The following is a 27,397-nucleotide window of genomic DNA, read 5'->3' as shown; positions in this document are numbered from 1 at the left end:
GTTTATCATCGTTATTACTTAGCAAGCACGCATGCTCGCACACACTGCACGCACACATTCATATCGTATATATATATATATATATATATATATATATATATATATACTTCGTGCGTGTGTGTGTGTTAGTGTTAATAAAGATGTGTTTACTGTGTATATGTACTGTCTATCTAACTATCTATATATGTATATATATATATATATAGAGAGAGAGAGAGAGAGAGAGAGAGAGAAAGGGAGAGAGAGAGAGGCAGAGACAGAGACAGAGAAAAGAGCTCGACGCTTGCACGTTACATGCTTCACAACTCTCCCAGTAACACATTTCAGTCAACAAAGGGACAAAGGGAGTGTGGATGATTTTTCCGTGTCTTCAATCGACTTACAATGCAGCCTAGATGTAAAATATCGATGCACGACCACGATCAAAATCTTAATATCAATAGTTATAGTGCAAAGTTTTTTTTTCATTATTTATTTCTAGTTCTTTTTGTTACCTCTTGGCACTTGAAAAAGGAACATAAAGTTAACATCGATAATTAGCATCGTTGAACGTTATAATTTTTTTTTTTTTTAATTTGCTGACGTGTTCGGTTTTGAAATGACAAAAGAGAGCAGTATGTCTATAAACTCTGATAATTTTCATTGTTTAATATTTTCTTTTATAGCTTTGAAATGTTCAGTCTTGAAAATCGAATTTTAAGCACGTGAGGAAAAGATGCATTCGAACAGTCCATGCAACTGATGTGCTCAGTCTTTTCGAGGTCCACTCATTAACAAAGTGCGCGATACCATTACGCTATCGGGAAACCCCTTCTGCTGGGCTTGGATGAGCGAGCGAGCGAGAGGTCGGCCTTTTCGTTTTTTTCACTCGGAGAGTCAGAGAGGTCAATGTGCTAGCGAGCTAGTGGTGTGTGTGTGTGTGTGTGTGTGTGTGTGTGTGTGTGTGTGTGTGCATGTATTGAGAGAGGTGGAGAGAGAGAGAGAAGAGAGAGAGAGAGAGAGAGAGAGAGAGAGATGAGGCGGGTCGGGGGAGGAAAATTCAAGATGTATAAATAAACCTAAAAAAAATTATTTAAAAAAAACCCAAACCCAAAAACAACAAGAATACACACACAGCAACAAAAAAAACCGACAACAACACAAAAACGCAAAAGAAAACTTACGAACGAATAAATAAACAAACAAATCCTTTGACGCCAAATTCGAGATAACCTCGATGAAACTGGAAACTTTGCAGCCCGTGGCTAAGTGGCTTTTTTTTTTTTTTTTTTTTTTTTTTTTAAAGTATCGGCAAACTCTCTCTGGCTGTGAGCGTGCTAGTGTGTGTGTGTGTGTGTGTGTGTGTGTGTGTGTGCGAGAGAGACACTGGACAGAGAGAGAGAGAGAGAGCGAGAGAGAGGGAGACGTTTGTTTGAATCGCTTTAAGAATCAAGAGTTCCCTGCGTGTGTTTTGTTATGTATTGTCTACTGTTCATCTAATTGCTGTTGCGGCTTAAATCATCAGTAAATCTCTCTCTTCAACCCTCAAACGACATGGCTGCTTTGTGGCCGACGCGATTACTTGCTCTATCTCCCCCCACCCACCCGGCCCCAAACCTCCCACCCCACCCACCCACATACACACAAAATTACAAACACCAGATTTGTGGAAGCTGAGCATTTGACAGTCATGTTAAGACAGGCAACGCACGCACGCATAAAATTACGCGAGACAAGATAAATCCATGGCTGACTGACCTTTGAAACTCCACACAGCCAAACAAACATGGCCACGCTTAAACCGTGACAGTCTGACAACAAAACAAAAGGACAAAACAAGAGAATGAAGAAAAAAAAATAGAAGAGTTAAGGTAAAAAAAAAAAAAGAATAAAAAAAAAGAAAAAAAAGAAAGGAAAGAAAAGAACATCGTCGTCTGTCATCCATTCACACACCAGACGACAATGTGGAAGTGGCGGGAAAAAGACAAGCCAAACCACAAGCCCGGCAAGTGAGACAGACAGCAAACAATACAGTTCTATATTTTCACCGTCACAAACCAACTCAGCTCTCGTCAAGTGCACCGGTTTCGCGTCTCTCCAACCTGCTGCTAACACTCTCCAGAGGTCTCTTTCCCTCCTACCCTCACTCCCTCCACTCCACCCTCCCTCTCTTTCTTTCCAGTTTCCTCTCCCCCTCCTCTTCTCTCTCTCTCTCTCTCTGTCTCCTCCTCCCTCCTCCTTCCTCTTACATCCCCCCGCCCCCTCTCTATCGAGCAGCCATCATAAATTGATGGTTGATTTTGACAAGACAGGCTCGCTCTCTCTCTCTCTTTCTCTGTGTGTGTGTCTCTCTGTCAGCTGATTCCAGGAGAGGCGGCCGGTGCGTGGAGCGAGGCTGGTAGGAGGAGCTTGTGGCAGGCGAGTTGTAAAGCGCCAAGCCTGTTCACGTCATAATTTGAAGCCGTTTGACTCGCAGACACGGCGGCAAGGCAATACAGGCTCCTCGCTTCGGCCCGGGCACGGCGCAAAGTGCACACGGAGAAGAGAGAAGATTTCGTGGTGGATGTGGTGGTGGAGGTGCCTGACCCACCCTTCCTCCTCCTCCTACACACACACACACACACCCATCCCCCCTTTCCTTTGGTAGAGGAGTGAGTGCTCAGTGTATTCGTTCACAAACGAGACAACTCTCACGCTCGCTCACCAGACAAAACAGTTGCCGGGCAGAACGCCGCGGTGTGCGCTTGTGTTTGACGTGCGATGGGGTGCGGGGTGGAGTGTTCACTGAGTTCTGACCCCCCTCAAGTGCTCAAGACTGGCTCTGGCAGCGGCGACTTCATTTCATCACCACCACCACCACCATCACCACCGTCAGACTTGACCGTTCCCTCGTCACGCTGACCACCCACGCTTCTGTTTCTGTCATCGTCTGCAAGACCTGTGTGTTTGTTCTTCATTCAGGATTTTTTTTTTTTTAATTTATATCTTCTTCATTTTTCCATCTTCATCATCACACCGCCTTCGGCAGTGGAGCAATAAACGATAGCAGCGGTAAATCAGTGATTTTTTTTTTCTTGGAACATTTGTTTGTGTGTGCTGTTTTTGTTGCTTCGAGTGAACGATTTTTCATAGCTGCTGGCCGTTTGTATGTTAGCAAGGCAATTGTGTTTCATTTGCTTGGAGGTTTCGGGGGAGAAAATTGTATGAGTTGCATTAAATTGTTTGATTGTAAAAAGTGTCGCGACTTGAGGACTTTGCCCACTTCAGAAAGACAGTTGAGTTAATTGGACACCCTTTATGTGGAGTACCGTGGCGGCCTCAGTGTCAATACCCGTAATAAGGACAGCGTTTTAGCTGTCCGTCATAACTCGCACGGGAAAAAAAAGGGCGTGTGCATCCACCCGGAACAGCTGAGCGAGCCAGTGGCGGGGTGGGGAGTGAGAGACCTACCCCCCAATCAGCGGCGAGGTGGGCAGTGTTTACAGAGAGGCCAAGAGAGAGAGAGAGAGATGTTGTAATGGTCAGTCCACTGTGCCCTCTGAAGTCCACTGGTCCACTTTGCTGCTCGTCATCCGCGCAATCGTCGTCACCAGCTCGCGCGCGGCATTCCGGCCTGTGTGGTGCGAGGGGTCGCCGACTTTTTGGACATTCTGCATCTGTGCCTGCTGACTGTTCCCTGGCCTGGGAGACCGAGCCGTCAGTCACTCAGTCCACTGTCTCTCCGACTCACCAACTTTCTTCATCGTCAGTGAAACAGGCCTCGACCAATCAAAGGACGCCTTACATCCTCCGTTGGATTATGATAATCTGAAGGGGGGCCTCGCATAACTGATATTCATAATTTAGAACATGCGCGGGGAGGGCGCGCGCGCTGGCGGCTGATGCTAATCGCCGTGGTATTATTGGTTTGCCCTCTGTCAGCGAAGGCTCTCTGTCTCCACGGATCGTCCGCCAGTTGTGGCATTGTGGAGTGCTGTGTGTGCTGTGCTGTGTGTGTGCTTGGCTATCGGCAGTCCGTGCGGTGTCGGTAAACACTGACTTGACCATCATCATTCAACAGAATCATGTCTCGAAGGAAACAGTCCAATCCTGCCCGACACTTGGATGGGGAAAGCAATGGTAAGTTTGTTTGTTGGTTCGTTTGTAAGTTTGTAAGTTTACTTATCATTATATTTTATTGTGACCTTTATTTGCTTATGGAGCTTTTCAAACTTTGTTTTTGTGCTGGCGTTTGTTTGTTTTTTTTTGTTTTTGTTTTTGTTTATTTTTGTTTTTAATGTTTTGTTTATTTTTCGTCCATGTATTGCGTGTTGTAAGTAAACTATTTTCATCCAGTTTCATAAGTTTAGCGCTTTTCATTATTTTATTTGATAGTAATTATGACATTGATAATGGTGACGATGATGATGATACTTACACCTTATTAAACAAAACAAAACAAAAAACAATTATTGATTAAAGAAAAAAAATCTTAAGTTTATTTTACAGTACAGTATGGTAGTATGATTCTATGATCCTTCATGGTAAATGATAGAAAGTCATTTACATATTTTTTTTTAAATTTCAATATTCCTTGGGCTTTAGTCAAAGAAAAGAAGGAATGGTTGGATATATATATATATATATATATATATATATATATATATATATATATATCTTTGAACATTGTTTCTTGTACATTATTGGTGAAATATAAATTTTTCCCTTATCATACACAATTAAACAATATATCATTTTAATTGTCCAACAAATTTATTGGGTATATTTCTTTGAAACCCAGTTCTTTAAAATCTAGACGTTATCTAAATTTGCAAGCCTACTCAGAATACAACTTCAACAAAGGATAACCTGAAACTTAAAAAATAATCAGTTAACCAAATTACAATAATAATCCTGTTCATCAATAACACACACTCTGATCACTTCTTACTTATCACAGTGGAACGCAACATATATATTGGAGCTGTGAATGTCACTGGTGGTGATTTTACAGTAATAATGAATGTTGACGAACATTTTAAAAGTTAAACTAAAATGAATATATATAATATACACTTCCGAAAATAAATTATTTCCGTCTTCTCAGTGTTTTCTGCCGGATTATCAGCATGGAACCAGTGTCTAGTCACACATTCTCTGTTTCAAATGAGAAGAAGAGCAAAAAAGAGGGGGGCTGGGTGTGAGATCATAGGTTGATAATTATTACACTCGTGAAATGGTAGGCGAGAGATGTATGGCTGTCTGACATTGTCCTAGCCCTTGGCCCACCAGTACTCGCTGTGATAGCGATAGACACATGTCCAAGATAGCCACGGTCGATTGAAACGTGAAGATGGACGGCGCGGGTTTGGTTCACTGCCTTTTGGCGACTGGGCTCGGTATCGTTCATAGGAGTCCGTTTCCATTTGCAGCCCGGGCGTTCGGTTTTTATTGCATGTTGTACACTTCATTTTATAGTGGGAGAGCAGCCATAAAACGTGGGTAATATTCTCTCTTCTTTGGGGTATCAAGAATAACTGGAACGAGCGTTCTGTCTTCTTTGGTGTTCAGAATTACTGGAACAAGTTTTATGGCGGTGTTCAGTGATTTTATTTAACATATACTGACTGAACATATTGACGCCGTCTTTTTTGTTATTTCTTTGTTCTGGACTTGTACAATAAACTTCACGACCATTGCTGTCAACAATAATTGCCCCAAGGATTTTAGAATTTCAAGTTCGAAACAAATTAAAATTTTTATTTTTATTTTCAAGTGATTGAAAGATAAAGGAAAGGGGAAAAATGCTGAAAAAAACAACAACCGGTTTTGTAGAAAAGTGTGTTGGTTTTATAGTAAAGCTATCTAAATTTACAACAGGTAAGATGGTATAATGCTTCGATCAGTGTTTTATTATTTTTCATTCTATGTTTCTACATCACTTCCACACATCATACTCCGATACAGTGATGTTTGTTTGGTAACCTCATATTCAGCCTTACATTTTTTTTTTTTTTAATTTCAGTTCACAGCACGTTTTTTTCTGTTTATCATATATATTGATATATATATAGGCAAGAAGAAAGATAACTGTCAATGATAAGAAACTAAACAAGTCTTGATAAATTGGTGGAGATATTAATACTAAACTAGTGATAAAGGCAAATTTCCTTCCTGTTTCAGCTTGCATTGAAATAAAAGCTAAATAGCGTTACTTTGTTTTACACCTCCACCCCCCACCCCCCACCCGTCATTCACGTCCCAGTGTTGTAGCTTGGCTCCATTTCCTTCGGTATGAAGTGTGTATTAATATTTCACACTGACTGTATACTACAACATGTGGTGTATAGTAGATAGCAGGGCGGTGAACAACGTAGTCGCCATGACTAATGCAGCAAGGCGGACGACATGACAGCAGGCGTGACCCGCCATGCACTGAAGCGACAACGAAGGGACCGTCATTAATGACAACTACTATGACGGCGGAAGGATGATACACACACACACACACACACACACACAACAAAGCTCTCAATAGGTTTTCATCAGCGCTGATGGACGCAGTCCTTTTCTGCATTAATAATCCCCCCCCGCTTACATCACACAGCCACGGTTTATAGGACGGACTGACTGACTTTCGCGGCCGGCCGTTGTCTGTTGCACAATCGCTGATGACTTAACCGCTTTTCATCCAGAAGATTGTCCTCTATAATTCTTTTTTTTAATTTTTTTTTTAATTTATTTATTTTATTATATCGGATTCATTTCCGTGGACAGTCGTTCATATAAGTTCATGATGATTCCACTCGTGATGCATGAGATGATGTCAGGTTTTAACGCAAATGTTCTTTTTTTAAATTAATTATATATATATATATATATTTTTTTTTTTTTTTTGGTATGTTCAAACAAATGACACTAAGCTGATGATCATAATAGGTGTGTGTACTTGTATCAACTGTGAGCACGGAACACATGATCTCATACTAACATTTTTTTCTTTGATTGACTGATTTTTTTTTTTAAATGCGTGTTTATGTTACATGAGCTGATGATATCACGCCCTCAGTCTCGAAATGGCTTTGGGGAAAAAAAAGAAGAAAGAAAAAGGTTTTTAAGTGTAGCTGTAAAAGATCAGGGAATCAAAGTGAACAAACCATTTAAAAGAATGAAATTTATTTTTTAAGGTGGATAGAGTGAGGGTGGAGGTGGTGTTTGCACTGCATTGCCTATCGAACCACGTAATAAGTACACTAAAAAAGACAGGTGCGAGTGTACAACAGGCTGTTACCTATCGGAATATGCAATAACTGAACGATCTAATCATTTACCACGAATGTGTCGTACTGATTCACCGTGCACTCACTCAGTCGTAGCTCGGACACGTGGATGATTAAAACTCGCAATCAGATTATTATTATTATTATTTTTTTTTTTAATCCTCTTTTTTTCTTTAACCAGTAGTACTTACTCTTCTCATCCCCCACACCCCCCAACCCTCGACACATACACACACACACACACACCCCTTCCTCGCCCCGTCCCCTTGTTCTTGCTCCCTCCTCCACCTCCACCTCCCCCTGCTCCCTGTCAGTGAAAGCGAAGCCGTGGCGTTGTGATGTAAGCGAGAGTGTGGAGAGTGTGTGAGAACTCGTCGTGTAGTTACTGCACATTGGAGCTCACTGACGATCGGCCAGTCCGTCCGTCAGTCAGTCAGTCAGTCTGTCAGTCAGTCAACCTTTAACTGACGTTCGCCCCCCCCCCCCCCTCCTGCAAAACATCCACTCCCTTCCCCTCCCCCTGCCTCTGTCCTCCCCATGCCACCTTCGACACGGCTGTTATGTGCGGAGACTGGGCTAACCTGTAGCTAGCAACTCTCTCTTGATATGTCTGTTCGTCTTACATACACACTCTGTGTGTGTGTGTGTGTGTGTGTGTGTGTGTGTGTGTGTGTGTACGCGCGCTCGCGAAAGTATACTGTGTGTGTGTGTGTGTGTGTGTGTACGCGCGCTCGCGAAAGTATACACTGTGTGTGTGTGTGTGTGTGTGTGTGTGTGTGTGTGTGTGTGTGAAACTGTATCGCTGTTGAATATCTTATTGTAGTGGGTCGTTTCTCTTTCTGTATGTGGGTCCAATCTATCTTTGGCAGGGTTGGGGGAGGGGGGGGGGCGGCGGTGGGGTAGAGGTGCAGGGAGGGATGGGGTGAGGGTTAGTAGATATGATTGTGACCATCGGTTCTTGCCTGTTGAGTGTTTGTTTTTGTCGGTGGTGTGTGTTTGTGTTCATGTATATATTTATGTATTGTTTTACAACTTTTATGTTGTGAGTGCTGGATGATAGAAATAGAAACAGGAGAGCCAGAGTGTGTATGTGTGTGTGTGTGTGGGGGGGGGGGGGGGGAGTAAAGGGGAGGGGCGGTGATGCTACCTTTCCCAACCCGTCACACATACAAACACACCGCAAACTTAAGCTCCCAGTACAAACCTATTCTTTGACAGTTTCCTCCGCCCTCAATTTCAGCGCAAATTTTTCGAGAATACAGAGACAGCTTTTGTCTGCCTGTTGAAAACAAGTCAGCTGCGATGTTCTTGCAGGTGTACACACACGGTAATAAACAGCCCTGTCCCCGATTGTTGACGGGGGATAAGATAAGATAAGGTGTGTGTGTGTGGGGGGGGGGGGGGGGGGGGGGGGGGGGGTATCGAAGCTCAGTCAATCAGTTTATGCTGCAACTGGTTTATCGACTAAAACCTAATCAGTTGTAAACGAAAGATAAGAAAGAGATTGTACGCCTTCATCTTTTCTTTCGACCTTTATTTTATCAGCAATAAAACTGCCATGGCACTGCGAACGTATGCTCGGAACTAATTTTGCCCAGTCGGGTCGCGTAACGCTTACTCAAAAAGCGGTGTCTCTTCGCGGGATGTACGTATTTAAATATTCTTTTCTCTTTCACCAGAGTGTCCCTGACGGACTTCAATCACCGAAAGCACCGTTTCATTGATGGAAAACGTGGTGCCAAGAGCGCCTATAGGGCAACTTATGATATTGAGTGTCAGGGGCAATAAACAGTCTTTGTTCCACCAGGGCTGTCATCGCGCGTGTTGACAGGTTTATGGTGTAATTGGTTATTAGGCACTTCTGAGGAGCCTACTCAAAGAGGCGGAGTGGTGCGAGATGAAACGATTTCCATTACGCTGAGGTTTGCCGTGCGTTTTCTTCTTCTTCTTCTTCTTCTTCTTTCCGTATTTGATCTGCGTGCGTATACACACGAAGGGGGGGGAGGGGGGGGGGTTCAGGCACAAGCAGGTCTGCACATAATGCTGACCTGGGAGATCGGAAAAAAATATCCACTCTTTACCCACCAGGCGCCGTTACCGTGATTCAAACCCGGGACCTTCAGATTGAAAGTCAACACTTAAACCACTTGGCTGTTGCGCCCGTCAAACTCGGCTATTCCTTTACCTGGAAGGAACTGACAGTTGTTCGTCTGTCTGTGTCTGTCCCCCCCCCCCCCCCCTTTTTTTTCCCCAGAGTGATCAGTTGTGTTATAGCTTGATGAATCAACAAAACAACAACAACAATGATGATGAAAATATAAGATAACAATTATGATAATAATCATTGATAATAATGATAGTAATAATAAAATCGTAACAATTCGTCACGATGATGATGATGATGATGATGATTGCTGTTTTTCGTGTTACAACATTTTGTTGTTGCTATGATGATGATGATGATGATTGTTACTGTTATTATTATTATTTTTTATCATTATTATTATTGTTTTTGTTGTTGTTATCATTTACAAAAGTTATTACAACGTCAGCCTAGGGGGCTCGTCAGCTTTGTCGCAAGTGTCTGCCCCTTTTCTTTGACTCGCAGCTGCAATATTTCGAATAAATAGGAGGCAATTGCTGCTCTTTATCGATCGTAATAATTTGTCCCTAGGTCCTCGACCTTCATACATGATAACGAAAAGCCGGGCCCAGTCCCTCCCTGTTCCATTCATGTTTCTGCAGTGACGCCGGTCCTGGACAGCAATCAGCGATGAGTGCAGGGAATAATGATAATGATAATGATAATAATCATAATCATAATAATAACCATACCGAACTTAATAACATGCTCGCGTTTTTTTATGTTTCCGTAGCCCGATCGTTAAGCAAACGGGTTGTAATTATTCTGGCTTTTATATGTTTTTTTATTATCATCGTCGTCACCATTATTGTTATTGTTATTATCATCGTTGTTATTATTATTGGTATTATTATTATTGTTGTTGTTGTCGTTATTGTTAATAGGCTATTATTGTTATCATTATTCTTATTATTATTACTATCATTATTATTATTATTGATAAAACAGTACCATCACCACACCACAGCTGTCTCCAACGGTAACCACGCTTACAGTGCTGATGATGTACTTAGTATGACGATCATGATGATGATGATGACGGTACCTGTCAATGTGTTCATCTTTTGTCACTATCGTAGAAAGTAATGATTGGACTAGCTGGGTAACAGCTGCTAAATCAATGCGTATTGCATTACGAAGAAGGGCGTACGTGTATTTTGAATAAACCGCTTTGACCACTCTTTTTTTTTTTCTTTTTCTTTTGTGTGTGTGTATGTGCTGAAGTTATTCTTAGAGCGGTCAGTTTGATGGCCAACGCTTCCTATAATTTCATTCATTCACACCTGATGTCCTAACCGTACTTGCGTGCGTGTGTGTGTGTGTGTGTGCGTGCGTGCGTGCGTGCGTGCGTGTGTGTGTGTGTACACGCATGTTTACGAGTCCTTTGATGTCTCAAACCCGCCTGAGAGTTCTTTAAAAAAAAATAATAATGATGATTCTAAAAAATAGTTGAAACGTTTCTTGGATGCTGTCATTTTTCTCATTAGACACCCTTCGTATTCTCAGGGTGTTGAAATACTTAATCTATGTTGTGTTGAGAAAGTAGCGCTTTGGTTGCTAATGTTGCATACACCTCTACCCACCAGAAGACATGAATAACATAAAGACAAAAACATTTTTATCTGATTTTGATACTATGCGAAGTGAAGAGGGATAGAAGCTAATGCTGAGAGACGATTCACAAAGTTTTAATAGATAATCCAAATAAACAGAGCACATGAACAAAACGCCCAAAGTTAGTGACAAGAGGGGTCGATTTTTCCCCAACGATGGTCTCCACATTGTGGCCGTCACAGTTTTAATGACTGTATTTTATTGAGGATAAGATAGTGGGCGCAATCGGAGAAGTTCAGCAGCATATGTAGGCTAGGAACAGATGGTTTGACTCTTTGTATGCACAATTCAGAATGAAGGAGCTTTCTATTATTATTATTATTATTATTATTATTATTATTATTATTATTATATTCTAGCCACAACTGCTGTTGTTGGTTTTTGTTTTCTTTTTTGTTATTTTAAGTTCTGTCCAGCGTATCTTTTGAGAGCTGATAGTTGTTTACATCATTATAATCGTCACCATCATCATCATCATCATCATCATCATTAGTCTTGTTGTTGCTATCGATATTGTCATTATTATTATCGTGGATGTTGTAATTCTTTTCTTTCTTTTTTTCTTTTTTAGTTTTGTTTTGCAATGCTCTTTTCATGTTGCCTCATTTCTTATATAATGTTTCACATATCTGCTTTACTTTTTGTCATGTTAGTATATCATGCATCATTGTGTGTCTGTTATCATTTTCACAGTTTCTGTTGCTGATAATTGTGGTGATTATGTTTGTGTTGTTGTTGTTGTTGTTGTTGTTGTATTTGTTGTAATTTTGTCAACTTTGTTTTGGCGTGTACCCGCTTTACTGCTTGACCTTTGCGCTTTGTTGTTTGTTGTGGAACTCGGAAATGATAATGACCTTTGTTCGATTTGATAATAACAACTTATTATTATCATTTCTATTATTGTAATGATCTTGTATTATTGTATTGTATTTATTTGTTGTTGTTTTTGTTTTTTTCTTTGCTTTGTTTGTTTGTTTTTTTGGTGTGGTTTTTTTCACAGTTATCAGTATGGTGGTACTGTGGTTGTTTTCTTGACATTCTAAGTTGGGCTGTTTCTGGAAATAAGCGTTCTGCGAGCGGCTTTTCTTCTTCTTCTTCTTCTTCTTCTGAACCGAAAGCGGGTTACAATGCATGTTGGTCTGAAGAGACTGTAGGTAACTGTGAAAGTGTGGCTCTATTTCTGCAGGGAGAGCAAGGCGCGTCGTGTTTATGCCACATCCATCCTGCTCGGGTACAGGTAGGCTCACAATTTGACACCCCACCAGTTCAAATGTTGTGGGACAACATTCAGTAGTTGTTTGGGGTTTTTTGTTTGTTTGTTTTTCCTGATAATATATATATATTTTTTGGTCTGTGATTTTTGTCCTTGGTGCATGCAAGTCGGTTTCTGTGTGTATGTATGTATGTGTGTGTGTGTGTGTGTGTGTGTGTGTGTGCGTGCGTGCGCGCGCGAATATATATATATATATATATATATATATATATATATATATATTATGATGCAAGATAAGAGATTTAACTTCCGCGTCTGGAGGTTTTCCGTTCAATCTTATTGACATCCAGAGGCAGGTTTAGAATTCAATTTTCAAATATCAGTTTCAGTTAGAATTTCTGGTTCTTTGTTCTTTTTTTGTTCTTTTAAAAAAAAATATATTAATTTGTTGTTTTGTCTTTGCGTATGTTTTGCTTGCTTACGTTTTCTTTGTTTTATTTTGTTTTTATTCCTTTTTTTCTATTATTGTTTTGGTTTTGTTTAACATCGCCTTCTCACAGCATGCCATTTTTCCTCACTTTCATGTTATTGATTTTCAAGTATCAATTCACTCTAATGGTCTCCAACCGGGGAACACACACACACACACACACACACACACACACACAAACGGGCTTGTCCGTTCCGTTTCCATAATACCTAACACTCGCACAAAACCATGGTTGAAGTGGCTGGAGAATCGCTCACACTTGTTTAACAATTCTTCAGGCCTAAATCGCGCCATTGTTGCTTCAAACACACGAATTGGTGGGGTTTGAAACTTGGGAAGGGGGGGGGGGGAGAAAGAAAATGGGCGAGGCAAATACTATGAAGGACGTTTTTATTGACGAACACAGCGCCTTAGCTTTGACCAGTTTGTTCTGGCGTCGTAGTAGTCAGCGATTTGGAGGGTCCGTTTTACCGGGGGGATACGGTGGTAGGGGAGGATTAATCTTTGTTTAACCCATGTACAGTTCTCCCGAGTGGAGGTGGGGGGGTCCCTTCATCCTTCCTTTGGCTCTCGCTAATCTGTGAATGCTGGACCTGTTAGTAAGGGGTGTAGTGCGGTTTGTGAGTGTTTGGAGAGAGAGCGAGAGAGAGAGAGTTGAAGCAAACCAAACACAAACGCACACACACACACGCGCGCGCGCGCACGCCCAAACACACACACACACACACACACACACACACACACACACACACACACACACACAGACCACATTTTGTTGCCTCCCATACTTATTATTTTTTTTTTTTAACAAAATTTTTGATTTTTTATTTTCCAATTGCACGTATTGTTTTCAAGCATTAACTTGCATGCAGTTTCGCACTAATTTGCACGTAGTAGTTCATCGCGCCGTTCTCTGTAAAGCGACGTGAGCTAACCCCTTGTAACTAAACGACAATAATTGATTTATATTGGCGTCATTAAATCCAGCACAACAAATGTTTTCCTCTAGACCGCGATTATTCTTAGAGGGTGGGGGCATTGGGAATGGTTGCAAAATTATTGTTGGCCGTTTTAAGAACCGGTCCCAGTACTTTTTTTTTATGTTACTGTCATTATTGTTTATCACTTTTTTTTCTTTGCTTGTTTATTTATTCGTGTTTGAGTGTACTCATTCACGTTTATTATTTATTCATTCTATTATTTATTTGATTTGTGAAAAGACTTGGGTATATTGTTTTTAGCCATATGCGAATAGATTTCAGATTTGTTGTTTTTGTTTGTTTGGGTTTTTGTTGTTGTTGCTTTTATTCATGTATTGATTTTTTTTTATCGTCATGTTTGAGTATCTTGGATTTATTCCTATCCATTTGTAAAGGGTTTTGAGTTAAACGTCTCCGCACTGATATTGTTTTACATGTATGTGTGTGTTTTGCATTGCTGAACAAAACAAAAAAACAACAACAAACAAACAAACAAAAAAAACCAACAGAGGGTCGCACCGTAAAGGATTTTAAAACGAGCACCAATACAACAGATACAGTGTCACAAGAATGCTTTGAATATATATTGAAAAACGGCGAATAAGCAGTGAAACAGACCGACCGAAAACAAATGGTGTTGGTTATTGCTTCCAAAACGTTGTCGGTAGACCCAGTGCTTATCGTCCAAATCACACTCGTTTACTTTTTTCCTTTTTTTTTTTTTCTCTCCAATGCAGCATATGCTAACATGGTTGGATTTGCCATTACTATCAGTATCATTGACTTAGAACATTGTGACTTATCAACTGAAGCCAACTACAGAAAAATTGATCGAGTAAACGATTCGTTCATTTAGTTAGTTATTTGTTTGTTTATTTGTTGATTTATCTGTTCTCTTCTTTGTTTCTTTACATTTTATTCCGCAAAATATGTGCCCTTTTTTTTTTTCTTTCTTTTATTTTTTGCAATGGAATATTTGTCCCCGAAATGTCAACATTGTTTTAAAAGCTTCCACTCTCGCTTGCACTTTACAACAGAAACAAAATGGGAGAAGAGAAGAAAAAAAATCAACCGCAAATAATTATTGAAATGAAATAAAAGAACAAAAATCCGGGGGAAGACATAAAACAAAGGAAACAACAACAAAAAAAAAAAATCCAAAAAACAAAAGCAAAAAACTACCTCCCGACAGTAGCCCCCAGGGAACCAGCGGGCGACAGCAGAAATGACATGTGCAGACGTGTAAGTGCTACTGACTACCCCGCCAAGGGAGTCAACTCTTTGCGAGACTGCAGAATATCGGGTATAATTTGTCTGTGAAGTGCTGCCTCATTTTCTTTCTTTCTTTTTGTAGTATTTCTTTCCGTCTTTCTTTCTTTCTTTTTTAAGCGCATGCATGTGTACAATGTTGAAGTGTCTTGGTCCTTCCCAATGGAACTCATTTTTGTTCTTTTAGAAGAAAAAAAAAGAAAAGAAAAAAGAACGAAATACACACACGAAAGAATCCTGTCTGAAGATTTTTTTTTTTTTTTTTCGTATGCGTTGAGGAGTTGCTTTGTGGGAGTGGATATGGAGGACTTTGAATACGAATTTTATGTGCACGCGTATGCATACATGCATGTATGCGTGTACGTGTGTTCCTGTCTGTGTTGTTTCCCCCCTCCCTCCCATACCATTTCAAAGCTAAATGTCAACAGAAATATTAACCCATTGCTCGTTTGGTCATTGGCTTTTTTTTTTGGCCTTTTTTTTCTTGGCCGGTTCTGCATTGAATTCCTTTGAGGAAAAGAGAGGGAGAATTGATAGGGCAACATATACAGAGAGAGAGAGACAGAGACACAGAGAGAGAGTGAACTAGAGGGTGGGGGGTGAGGGTAAGGGATGGTGTGAGAACGGAAGAGGTTAAGTGCGCTGGCCCCTTAAACCTGCCAGTGCTCTTGGTGTTTATGCTGTCGCCTCCATTACACATGCGCATAATTAAAATTTAATTTCGTCTCCCATTTCCACCTCTCCCCCCCCCACCATTACCACCACCACCACCCCATCACCCATCCTTACACCCGACTCTTCCATTATATGTTCCTGACCTCGTTTTTGTGCGTGTGTGTAATATCATCCTTTTGATCCTTGTGTCTTCTGTCTGTGTCTTTTTGTTATATATATATATATATATATATATATATATATATATATATATATATATATATATATATATATATATGTGTGTGTGTGTGTGTGTGTGTGTGTGTGTGTGTGTGTGTTTCAACCTGTATCTGTTAACGCATTTGCCGGGCCAACTCAAGTCTCGTTTATTTCTCAAAGTTTCTCTCAACCAATAATCCCTCCCACCTCCATGATTTTATAATAATACAGATTCACCATCATCTCTCCCTGTGCAAGTCGGCCCCTCTCCCCTCCCCCCCACACACACCCCCTCCCCCCCCCCCCCCCACCACCAACCCTCTCCAACCTTCTCTACCACCACACCTCGTTCATCCTCCTCCCTCCCTCCCTCCCTCCCTCCTTCCCTGCTCGCCTGTCCTATCCACCCCACTCCCCCCCCCTCCCTCACCCCTTTACGCCTCTCCCCACCCCCCTCCCCACCCCCATCGTCCCCATCCATCACAAGTGAAAGTCTCACCTCTAGTCCGGAGGCAGGCGATGCAACAAGCGAGTTCTGCACGGATCGCTCTGGAAGCGATTTCTGTCCCCAACCCCCCCCCCCCCTCGTTCCAATGTGTTCCGTTTCCGCCTAAACTCACACACTCTGGGTGGGTGAAGGGGGAGGGGGTTTAGTGCGTGTGGTGGTGGTGGTGGTTCTTTGCTTTGCTCTGTGTGGAGTGAGTGAGGCTTAATCACTAACAGTTGTTTCATGCTTGCAATACAAGCGAGAGGAGGGTTTGGGATGAATTGTGTTTTGAGCCTTTTTTTTTTCTATATGTACATGTCCGTTCAGACCGAAGCATTCAGGCATATACAAAATATTGGGTTTCCATTTATTTCAAGAAAATGGTGTCAAATATTTTAATTCAAGAAAGAAGAAAGTGCTTTGATTTTTTTTTTCTAACAGTGCACAAATAGGGACGGATAAAAGTAAGATACAACAACAACTACAAAAATATCTCACTCATGTGAGAACCGCAGCAAATTGTTCATACCTTTTGGTTTTTTTCAACATGCAAATAACTTTTGTCAGGACTTATAATCGAGATGCAGCGGACTTGAAAATGGAGATTTCGAGATAGAACTTGCAAAAACAAAGACAAGAAAATGTACAAATACAGACCAAAATATTCACACAACAGTGTAGACAAACGAAGAACTGAAATCGGTAGAGCAAAGGGTAGGGTGATTAAAAAAAATAAGAAGGAAATGGTAATAGAATAAAGGATAAAAAAAAAAAAAGATACAGAGATTATTTTTTAATCATCACAGTATATATGATCATCAATTGTATGTTGAGTGATTCAAACTAAAGGCATAGGGGATTATTTCTAAAACAATTTACAAGAACAAATCATCTCTTCGTTTGTTGTTTTTTTCGGAGGGGGGGGGGGTGGCGGGGTTGAGTGTTGCGGTGTCTGTTCAGTGGAGTGTCATATATTTTTTTTGAAGATAAAATCATATGCCATAATAAAACATACACTTTGAAAATAAAGGTAACAGGTATAGTGTATAGGTTAATTTTAACGAACACGGGTATGTCAGGATTTTTGTGATTTCCATTTTGGTTGTTTAGCTTTTTATTTATTCAATATTCTTTCTTTTTTTTTTTTTTATTCATTTATTTGTTTCTTTCTTTCTTTGTTTATTTATTCATAACATTTTTCTTTCTAAAATCCTCGAAACGATACGTTAAATTGGCTATCTCATGTGGTTTAGGCATTTTAAGTTATCGATAAATTTTGGTCCATCTCTCTCACACACACACACACACACACACACACACACACACACAGAATCACTGTCACACATCTCCACAAGACGCAACTGTCTCGCACCTCACCAACCCCCCCCCTTCCCCCCCCTCCCCCCCCCCCCTCCCTCCCAGCAGAGCATGACGGCACAGCGCTGCATGGATTGCTCAGTGCTGACACACACACACACACACACACACACACACACACACACACGACACGCTTTAACACGCGCTGCACGTGCTTTGGCCACGCTGGGCCACGCTCCATTGACCATCCACGCCATTGACCTGACCCGCCCGTCCCCCACCCTCCCTTCCACACTCCCCCCCCTCTGCGCGCGCTGACCCGGAAACCGACAGGGACGTTAACTGTGCCCGACTCGGAACAGAAAGGTCCCCCTGGGTTTCAGACTGTGCAGAACATTTTAGATAGCTCCGCTTAAAAAAAAAGATAAAAATAAAATAAAATAAAATAGAGAGAGAGAGAACTGCAGCGGGCACGAAAAATCTTTATTCATTCAGTTCAGTTATTTATGTGTTTGATCTTCTTTCTGCCCTATTTTATTTATTTATGTATTTATTTATTTATTCATTTATACTAGCCTATCTATTTATTTACTATTTTGTTCATATACTTGGCTGTTTTATGTATTTTCCGTGCCAGTTTGTTACCCCTACCTATTATATTTATGAACGTGTCTTTTGCCATCTGAACATCCATCTCTCGTTGAATGTCTTTCACAGACATCTCTCTCTCTCTCTCTCTCTCTCTCTCTCTCTCTCTCTCTCTCTCTCTCTCTCTCTCTCTCTCTCCCTCCCTCCCCCCCCCCTCTCTCCCTCTCCCACCCTCTTCCCTCCACACACTCACATTTTGCGCGCGCGCACACACGCAAAATCCCATTACTACAAACTTTACGTCTATAATTGATAAAACGAGCGAAAGAAAACCTGATTAGTGTACATTATTGGTTTAAAACAAAATTCTGTCACACACACACACACACACACACACACACACACACACACACACGTGATGGAGCGATAGGAAACGAAGGGCTATATGGTATACTGTACAGGGGAAAAAAACAACAAAAACCCAACATACTGGAAACACCATAAACGTCGACAGAAATGAATGTTCGACCAACGACAAAAGAGTTAACATTCAACCGAAAAACTTCTCATGTGAAGTAAAAAAGTACTAAAATACATGAATAAAAATCAGGAATCTCATAATATATTCCATAAAAATCGGACCGACTATAACTTCTTTACACACACACACACACACACACACACACACACACATATATATATATATATATATATATATATATATATATATATATATATATATATATTTGTGCAGTGATCAATAAAGAATATTGAATGGAAAAACGAAAATGGAAAAAAAACAAAAAAAAACTAGACAGTGTTATTGCCAACGCTGGTTCTGAAATCTGAATGTCACATGTTTATTACACCTTTGACAAATAACGTTGTGAACATTTATTTCATGGCGCTTGCTTTGAAAAAAAAAAAAAAAATGTTGATTTTATTGATGACGCAAAAGAGTTCCCGACGAAAAGGAAATGACGAAAAATGTGTTTTAGCTTCGCCTTGAATGTCGATATGCATCATCAGCTTCGCTATTATCATCATCATCATCATTTTTATTCTTCTTCGTGCTTATTCTTGGTTTAAACATTTTTAATATAAAGAAACAAGGTAGGTGCAATACAGCGTTCAATTAAGAAGACGAGCAACAACAAGCATGAGCTTATATCGTGCTCGTTCATATGTAACAAGCAATGCACAAACGCAATGGCGAAAATACACACATGCTTCTTCTTCTTCTTCTTCTTCTGAATGTTGGTGGTGGTGGTATTGTTTGTGTATTATTATTATTATTGTTATTATTGTGATTATTATTGATGGTGGTGGTAATCGGTCATGAGTGGATATAACTTTATCCTCAACGGTTCGATTCTCATCGGGACAACCATATTCAACAAAACATTTATTTATTTTTTTCTTCTTAAATCTGTTATCCTGAATGTTATACACTTAAAAGAACAATAATTACATTACAGACGGGAGGCTTGAAAATGTTGTCACAGCCAATAGATCACACCACCAGCAAAAAAAAAAGCAACAACAAACAAACAAAAACTTTAAAAAAAATAAATAAATAAAATAAAAAATTGTACATGCACGCGAAGAAAGAAAAAGAGAAAAAGAAGTTGGGTGAGAGGGATAAGGCATGCAAAGGAGAGAGAGAGAGAGGGGGGGGGGGGCGAGGATTTACAAGAGAGAGAGAGACAGAGAGAGAGAGAGAGAGCTCCAGACAAGGGGGGGGGGCATAAACATCGCGCATTAATATTGAAACAGGGGATGGAAGGAGGAGTGAGTGACGGGGACGGGGGGGGAGGTAGGGTGGGGGATTGCGGGGGGGTGGGGGGGGGGGGGGAGCAGTACAGTGACAGGGGGCAGCCAGCAGTACTTGCTGTAACCAATCAAATACGCCGCCGCGTGCCGATGCGTTTCCCCGTTGATCAAGTGACACAACGCGGGCCTGCTGCTCTCTCGACACCTTGACTCTTGCCTCTCTGTCTCTGTCTCTCTCTCTGTTCACGCCCCCCCACCCCCTCTGTGTGTGTGTGTGTCTCTCTCTCTCTCCCTTTGTCTTTCTCTGCCCACCCCCCACCCCCCCTTCCTCCGGCCTGGCTCATCTTTTTTTTTTCTTCTTTTTTTTTCTCGTTTTTTTTCTCTCCTTTTTTTTTTTTTTTTTCCCCCGCCGTGCCTCACGCATCTCCTGCAATTGAATTATTATCCTTCTGATTAGATTTCACCCCCCTTCCGGAAAGGGAGAGTGGGGGTAGAATATGTGTGTGTGTGTGTGTGTGTGTGTGTGTTGGGGGCGTGGGGTGGGAGGAGGGACGGACGGGAGGGTGATGGGAGTGGGGAGATTGTTGGGGGGGGGGGGGGAAGTGGGGTGAGGTGGGGGATGTTTTGGGGGCGGCAGGTGGTGAAAATGTATTTGATTTTTTTTGTTTTGTTTTGTTTGTTTGTTTCTGTTTTTAGGAATAGAGACGAAAGATTTTTTTCTTTCTTTTTTTTTTTTTTTTTTTTTTTTTTTTTCAAAAAGTTGGTGGAAGGGGAAATAGCCTATGTGATGATTTCTTTCAGAGGAAGGGTTTGCGCACGCACGCACGCTCGCACTCACGCACGCACGCACGCACACACACACACACACACACACACACACACACACACACACACACACACACCAAACTCAAACAGTTTCTTCTTTATCCCGAAATGAAATGTGATAACGAACGAATAAATAGATAATATAATAAAAATGAATAAATACATAAATGAAAATGAAAAAAAAAAATGAGTGGAAGATGCCATGGGAGACACACACACACACACACACACACACACACACACACACACACACACACACACAGAGGAGTGACCCATTTACTGAAACTCTCTTTACTTTCACCCCCTTCCCTGCTCGACAACCCCTCACCCAACCCAACCCTGCCCACCCCCTTTTACTCCTCAATTTACTTACCATCACCCCCTTCCCCATCCCCCATCCCTAACCCATGTCATCTTCCTCCTCCTCCTCCTCCTCCTGTCCCTGCATAGTATACTACCCCTGTCTTCTGGTGGCACGGTGTCAGAATAGTGGTAGTGGTAAGGGTGGGTGCGGTGTGGTGGGTGGGTGGGTGGGTGGAGGTGGGGGGTTGCGGGGGGGGTTGGGGGGGGGGAGGGGGAGGTGCCAGAGATATGACATGACGAATGGCGACGACTGTAACTGTACCGCTGGTTGTTTGGGAAGGGGGAGAGAGAGAGAGAGAGAGAGGGAGGGAGGAGGGAAGGAGGGAGAGGAGAGAGAGAGAGAGAGAGAGAGAATGAAGAGACAGAGGAATGGAGAGAGAGAGGGGGGGAGGGAGGGAAGGAGGGAGGGGAGAGAGAGAGAGAGAGAATGAAGAGACAGAGGAATGGGGAGAGAGAGAGAGAGAGAGAGAGAGAGAGAGAAACCCGTGTAAGTTCTAGCAAAATGTGGACACTCCTAATTTACAGGAAGATGCCTACCGCAGTAGTTTTGGCGTGAAGTGAAGAAGACAGATGGCATTTTATTGAAAAATCGTCTGCTTGAGGTGTGGGGTAGGGGTTGGGAGGTGTGGGGGGGTCGGGGTGGGGGTAGCATTTGATGATGGTGGGGTGAATGGTTAAAGCAGGAACTGAAACGAAAAAAAAAAGAAGTAAGGCTGGGGTTGGCTACATTGAGGCTTATTTATTTATTCGTTTGTATTTATTCATTTATAAGTTTGACGCTTATTCGTTTATTTATTTATCTATTCATGCATTTATTCATTTATGCGTGTATTTACTCATTTCATAATCTCCTTGTTCAATTTTTACTGTTGTAAGAAGTTAGAAGTTCGCGAAAAAAAGAAAACTAAAAAAGATATTGCTACATTTTTTTTTCTTGTTGCTTTCATTTTCTTTCTTTATTTTTCAGTTTGAAATTTATTTCTCTTTTTCTCGAATATTTATTATTTATGGAAGTTGTCTTCACAATCATTATTTTTCGGGGGGGCGGGGGGGGGGGGGGGAGAAAAAGAGAACAATTAGGGTTGTTATTTTTCTTCAATTTCCTCTTGCTTTTCTTTGGTGGGGGGTGGGGCGGGGAGGGGGGGGGGGTGGAGGGGGAGAGAGAGAGAAAGGAGAAAGGGTTGGCATGTTTTTTGTTCTTTTTAAGTTGTTTACCCCATTCTTATTTTGTTTGTTGCATTCAGTTCGGCCCAGTTTATGTCAAGAATCTAGCTCCGGTCTTTGGAACTACTCTCGCCTTCTCTAATCGCCGCCATCTTGTTTGCTCCTACAAGTTTGCTAAGATGGTTGAGGGAAAAAAAAAAGAAAGAAGAAAGGAAGGGAGGTTGGGAACAGGGGGAGCTGGGGGTGTGGGCGAGGGGGTTAAACGGTTTATCATCACTGACGCGCGCATGGGCATGTTCGGAGCAAGACGGGGAGTAGGCTTACGGGTAGGGGAATGGAAGAGAGAGAGAGAGAGGGGTGGGGTGGGGGTGGGGAGCGATTGGGAAGGTTGTGAGCGGGACAGAGAACGGTAGGGGGGGAAGAAGGTGGGAGTGTCCAATATCGATTCTGAGCTGCTATGTGTATGTTTTCGCGACAGCTCGATCTTCTTCTGCTTCTGCTGCTGTTACTGGTGTCTGTGTGTGTGTGTGTGTGTGTGTGTGTGTGTGTGTGTTGTAATTTAGTACCAGCGACCTCGGAATACTTGTGTCTTGTTGAAGGACGTCGCCCCACGGTCTGTGAAATCAAACGAACGGCTTCCACACTCTCCATATCTGTCTGTCTGTCTGTCTGCTCGTCTTGTCTGTCTGTATCTCACCCTCTCTCTGATTCTCTCTCTACCCCCCCCCCTCTGTCTCACCCCTTCTCTCCCACACCCCTTCTCTCTCTCTCTCTCTCTCTCTTTCTCTCCCACACCCCTTCTCTCTCTCTCTCTCTCTCTCTCTCTCTCTCTCTCTTCTCTCCCACACCCCTTCTCTCTCTCTCTCTTCTCTCCCACACCCCTTCTCTCTCTCTCTCTCTCTCTCTCTCTCTCTCTCTTCTCTCCCACACCCCTTCTCTCTCTCTCTCTTTCTCTCCCACACCCCTTCTCTCTCTCTCTCTTTCTCTCCCACACCCCTTCTCTCTCTCTCTCTTTCTCTCCCACACCCCTTCTCTCTCTCTCTCTCCCACACCCCTTCTCTCTCTCTCTCTCTCTCTCTATCACCCCTTCTCTCCCACACCCCTGTCTGTATCTCTGTCTCGTGCTTGGTCGATGCTTAGTTAACGACTCGAACGAACCACACCTTGCACACTGAGCCCCTGCTGGGATGTGTCTGGCGTGGGTCGGTTCTGATGGTTTCTCAGCTGCAGAAAATGAATTTTTTTTTGTGTGTGTGTGACTATTTCTGTTTTGTTTTGTTTCCCTTTTTTTTAAAAAAAAAAAAAAAAACAAATCTTTGATTTGACCTCGTGTTGAACAAAATGCATACAAACATAGAGCTGCAGAAAAAAAAAAAAGCTTACAGCATACGATGGGCTCAAAAACAAAAACATGAAAGTCATTGTTGAAAAACAAACTTTTCTTTCTTTCTTTTTTTTTTATTTTTATTTTTTTTTTATTTTTGAAGAGCTGGTGGAGATAGTGTGAAAGAACATAGCTGACCAGTGAGTGTTGGTTTTTCTTCAGTTGAAACCAAAAAAAAAAAGCCCAAGTTCTTTATTCAGATCACACACACACACACACACACACACACACACACACACACACACACACACACACACACACACACACACACACACACACAAAGGATATTGCATCTGAAGGCGTGAAATTGTTCATAGTTCTTTTTTTTTTTAATCAACCCGTTTCTAGTTTATTTTGTTCGGAAGAAAAATCCGGACTGAGTTGAAATAATTTGATAAAGTAAGACGAAAACTCATCCAGTTCATGATGCCTGTGTTATACATCACGGGCACGAAACTTGAAAATTTAAGTCACTTAGTGAATCATAGGAATTCTCGAAATAGCTCTCGAGCGTGATGACCAGTGCCAACACGCACACATACACACACATACACACACACACACACACACACACACCACAACCAAAACCTCGCATCTTCCGGTACCCTTTCCCACCCAGCCTCCCTTCACCCCCCACGCCCCCCTCGTCCCCCTTCCGAACCCATCCCCCACCCCAGCCCACCCCACCACCACCCCAAACCCCGGACACACACACACACACACACACACACACACACACACACACACACACACTACATGCGTCGGGTACCTGGAGCGGGAGACATGTGCCTGGCCGATAAGGCCCCAACAGCTTAACCTGTCATCCCCCCAACTTGAAACGGATCGCTCGGGCAGATTAGGCTCTCCTCGTGGACACCAGCCCCTTGACAAGACCTATTAGTCCTTCCTCGCACTGACCCCACCTCCTCCACCCTCACCTCCCCACCCTCCCCCACATCCCCACCCCCACTCTCCGTCCTATCTCCCCCCCCCCACCCCCAAATCCCCATCTCCTCCCCCCCCCTTCCTTGCAGAGGATGAGAAAGTCAACTTAATACTAGATTTGAAGGGAATTTCGAGAGATGGTAATACCGTTGTTGTACTGGCCGAGTTTGAGGCTGGGTTTGGGCGGGTTGGAAAGTTTGTGTTTACCATTAATTGTATTGGTGATCGGGTGTCATGGGAGCAGAGGAATGTTTTGTGTGTGTGTGGGGGGTTGTTGTTTTTTTGTTTTTTGTTGTTGTTTTTATAAAGCTTTGGTACCGACATGTTGAGAGTTTGGGGGGATTTGGTGATGAGGAGGGAAAGTCTCTCTGTTGGCCTGCTTGTTGCAGGGGGAGAGATGCTGAGTGCTGAAACGTTTGAGTGAATATTAGTCTGTCGTCTGCTGAATAGAATTTGAAGTTGATTAGAGTGCGGATGTTGAGAATAATAATGATGATACTACTACTACTACTGCTTCTACCATAATTATTATTATTAGTAGTATTAGTAGTAGTAGTAGTAGTATTATTATCATCATGAAATCTCACCATGACTGCTTATGATCCACAGACAAAACAAAAAAAAAAAAAAAAAAATCGGGCTTGTGCAGTCATGACTTGCAGTTCAGAAAACAAATCACAATGGTATCTAGAAGAGCCTTGAATACACAGATAGGTTTCAAGCCTTCCCGGTCTATTTGAAGACCTGCTGTGTGGTAGGATCAAAGTTACACACACACACACACACATACACACACACACACGCCAAGTACTCAGTAGGTGGCCACGGAAAGGGAAACTGGAAGTCACGCAACAGGGCGAAGCGGGAGGGAATTTCCTGCCATCCATGGACTCTGCCGATGAAGGAACGCTGACAGGGCTCGTCATCTTGCAGCTCTTCAGGGAAGAAGAAGGTATAGACGCTTCACCAACAACCCCAAACTGCCTGGACCAAGACAGGACTACAGGATCAGGTTTCTGATAAGCCGTAAGCCGGACAAGCGACCTAGCCGGGGAGGGCCACAAGCCAAGAGGAGATGACTGCGTTGTGTTTGCGATGGGAGTTGCGTCCCTTTTCACTGTGGCGCGAACAAGCCGTGAAAAAGCGATTTGCTTCAAGACGCTGGAATCGTCGGGGCCAAAAGGCTCTGCTTGTCATCTGTAGCCAGAAGGGGTTTAGTGTCAAGGGAGAGATGTCGGAAACTATCGGAGGGTTTGGGGGGGGGGGGGGGAGGAGGGGGGGGAAGGGACAGTTGGTTTTGGATGATGACGTTCATTAAAGCCATACGTGGGTTGATCGTGTGTCAATACGGGAGGGGGAGGGGGGATGATGGGTGTTTGAGCGTCGATCAGATAATGGGCGTATCATTTGGGTGTGTTGTTGGAAGAGGGGTGGATTGGGTTTGTGCGGAAAGTAAAATGAGTTGGGTGACAATGCTGGAAGAGTGGGTAATGTGTTCGTTACATTTTGAAGAAACTATGTTCACAAGAATTTGGAGGTTATAGTTGCTGCATTATTTTACGTATCTACATGTTATATTGAAGAGTTAATGGATGAAGTTGGCTTCTTATTTTATTGTGCACGCGGGCGTGCACACACACACACACACACACACACACACACACGTAACACGCATATATGCATTCTTGTACGCACTGTTTAATCGATGGGAAATGATTCTGTCTGAACATTTTGCGGTTTGGTTGGGGAGTCGGACAAGAATGATATCAGGCAATAAATGCAAGAAGTTGACGGTGTGAGGTGTGTGGGGAGGGGGTAGGGACGTGAGTGGAAGGGGGATGGAGTGTGTGTGTGTGTGGGGGGGGGGGGCGGGGGGGTGGAGTGAGGAGAGAACTGTCATGGCGGAATCGGATTATTCACCGAAAACAAATTAATGACCCCTGTTTTGTTGTCAGCATTGTCACAAAATACTGATTCGCGTTTCTGTCTGTAATGACTCAGAATTAAAACACAGTTTACCCTAAACTTGTTTATGCCCATACACACGGCAGCTCGTGAAGCAGCGTGCATGGACACAGAGCAGAGAGAGAAAAAAATAACAGATAAAAAAAAAGAGAGACAAATGATATTCTTCCAAAGAGCTTACGGCCATAAATATTTGGATCTGAGCTTGAGGGTTGAAAACTCATGTTTCGAAGGATTTTTCTGTATGCAGTTTTGTTATTTTCTGTAAGACAGGTAGGTGTGTGTGTGTGTGTGTTTCTTCATTCTCAGAGATATTTTTTCAAGCGAACTCTTGGTCTTTTTCTGTTAATTCTCTCGTTTTTGTCTCTTACCCACCTTCTCTCTCTGGTGTTTTAATAGATTAAAAGTTTTAAGTCGTTTGTGTCGTGTTGTGTTACCTCTGTTTCTTAAATCGTTAGCAAGAAGCTTTTTTTTTCCCCTTGACGGAACTGTTGTGGTACATTGGGATTTTTTTTTTTTTTCGGACACACCGCTACGCATTTTTATCGGCTGATGGAATTCAGTTGTACCCATATATTTTTGCGCTTATAGTTTGCTTCAGAAGCATTGTTGTGACTTTTTGTTTTTTCCAATTGAGTTTTTGTTTGCTATTTATCGATTTATCATTTATTCGTTAATTTATTTGTTTATTTATTCATTTTGTTAATTTGCTTTTTTTGTTTCATATTTATGTATTTTTGTACTCCTGTATTTATGTATTACTTGT

The 27,397-nt window shown here is 42.1% G+C and overlaps 1 protein-coding gene across 3 annotated transcripts in view; it reads left to right on the top strand.

Annotated features, from left to right (window-relative positions):
* The first annotated feature begins 2,470 nt into the window (after positions 1–2,470).
* The window catches only part of LOC143300451 (uncharacterized), a 132,697-nt gene continuing 107,770 nt past the window's right edge, over positions 2,471–27,397 (top strand). For 2 of the 3 annotated variants that reach the window (XM_076614137.1, XM_076614135.1), the window contains exon 1: positions 2,471–4,098. In XM_076614137.1, coding sequence (XP_076470252.1) covers positions 4,044–4,098 — 55 coding nt within the window. In that variant the 5' untranslated portion in view covers positions 2,471–4,043. Of the gene's footprint in view, positions 4,099–12,194; positions 12,233–27,397 lie in introns of those variants that run through there. The other variant, XM_076614136.1, reaches the window with a different exon arrangement.

Source organism: Babylonia areolata, chromosome 26 (genome assembly GCF_041734735.1).
Source record: "Babylonia areolata isolate BAREFJ2019XMU chromosome 26, ASM4173473v1, whole genome shotgun sequence".
In the NCBI taxonomy this organism is placed as follows: Eukaryota; Metazoa; Mollusca; class Gastropoda; order Neogastropoda; family Buccinidae; genus Babylonia; species Babylonia areolata.
Note: the sequence above shows the minus strand (reverse complement) of the source record. Positions and strands in the feature narration are given on the sequence as shown.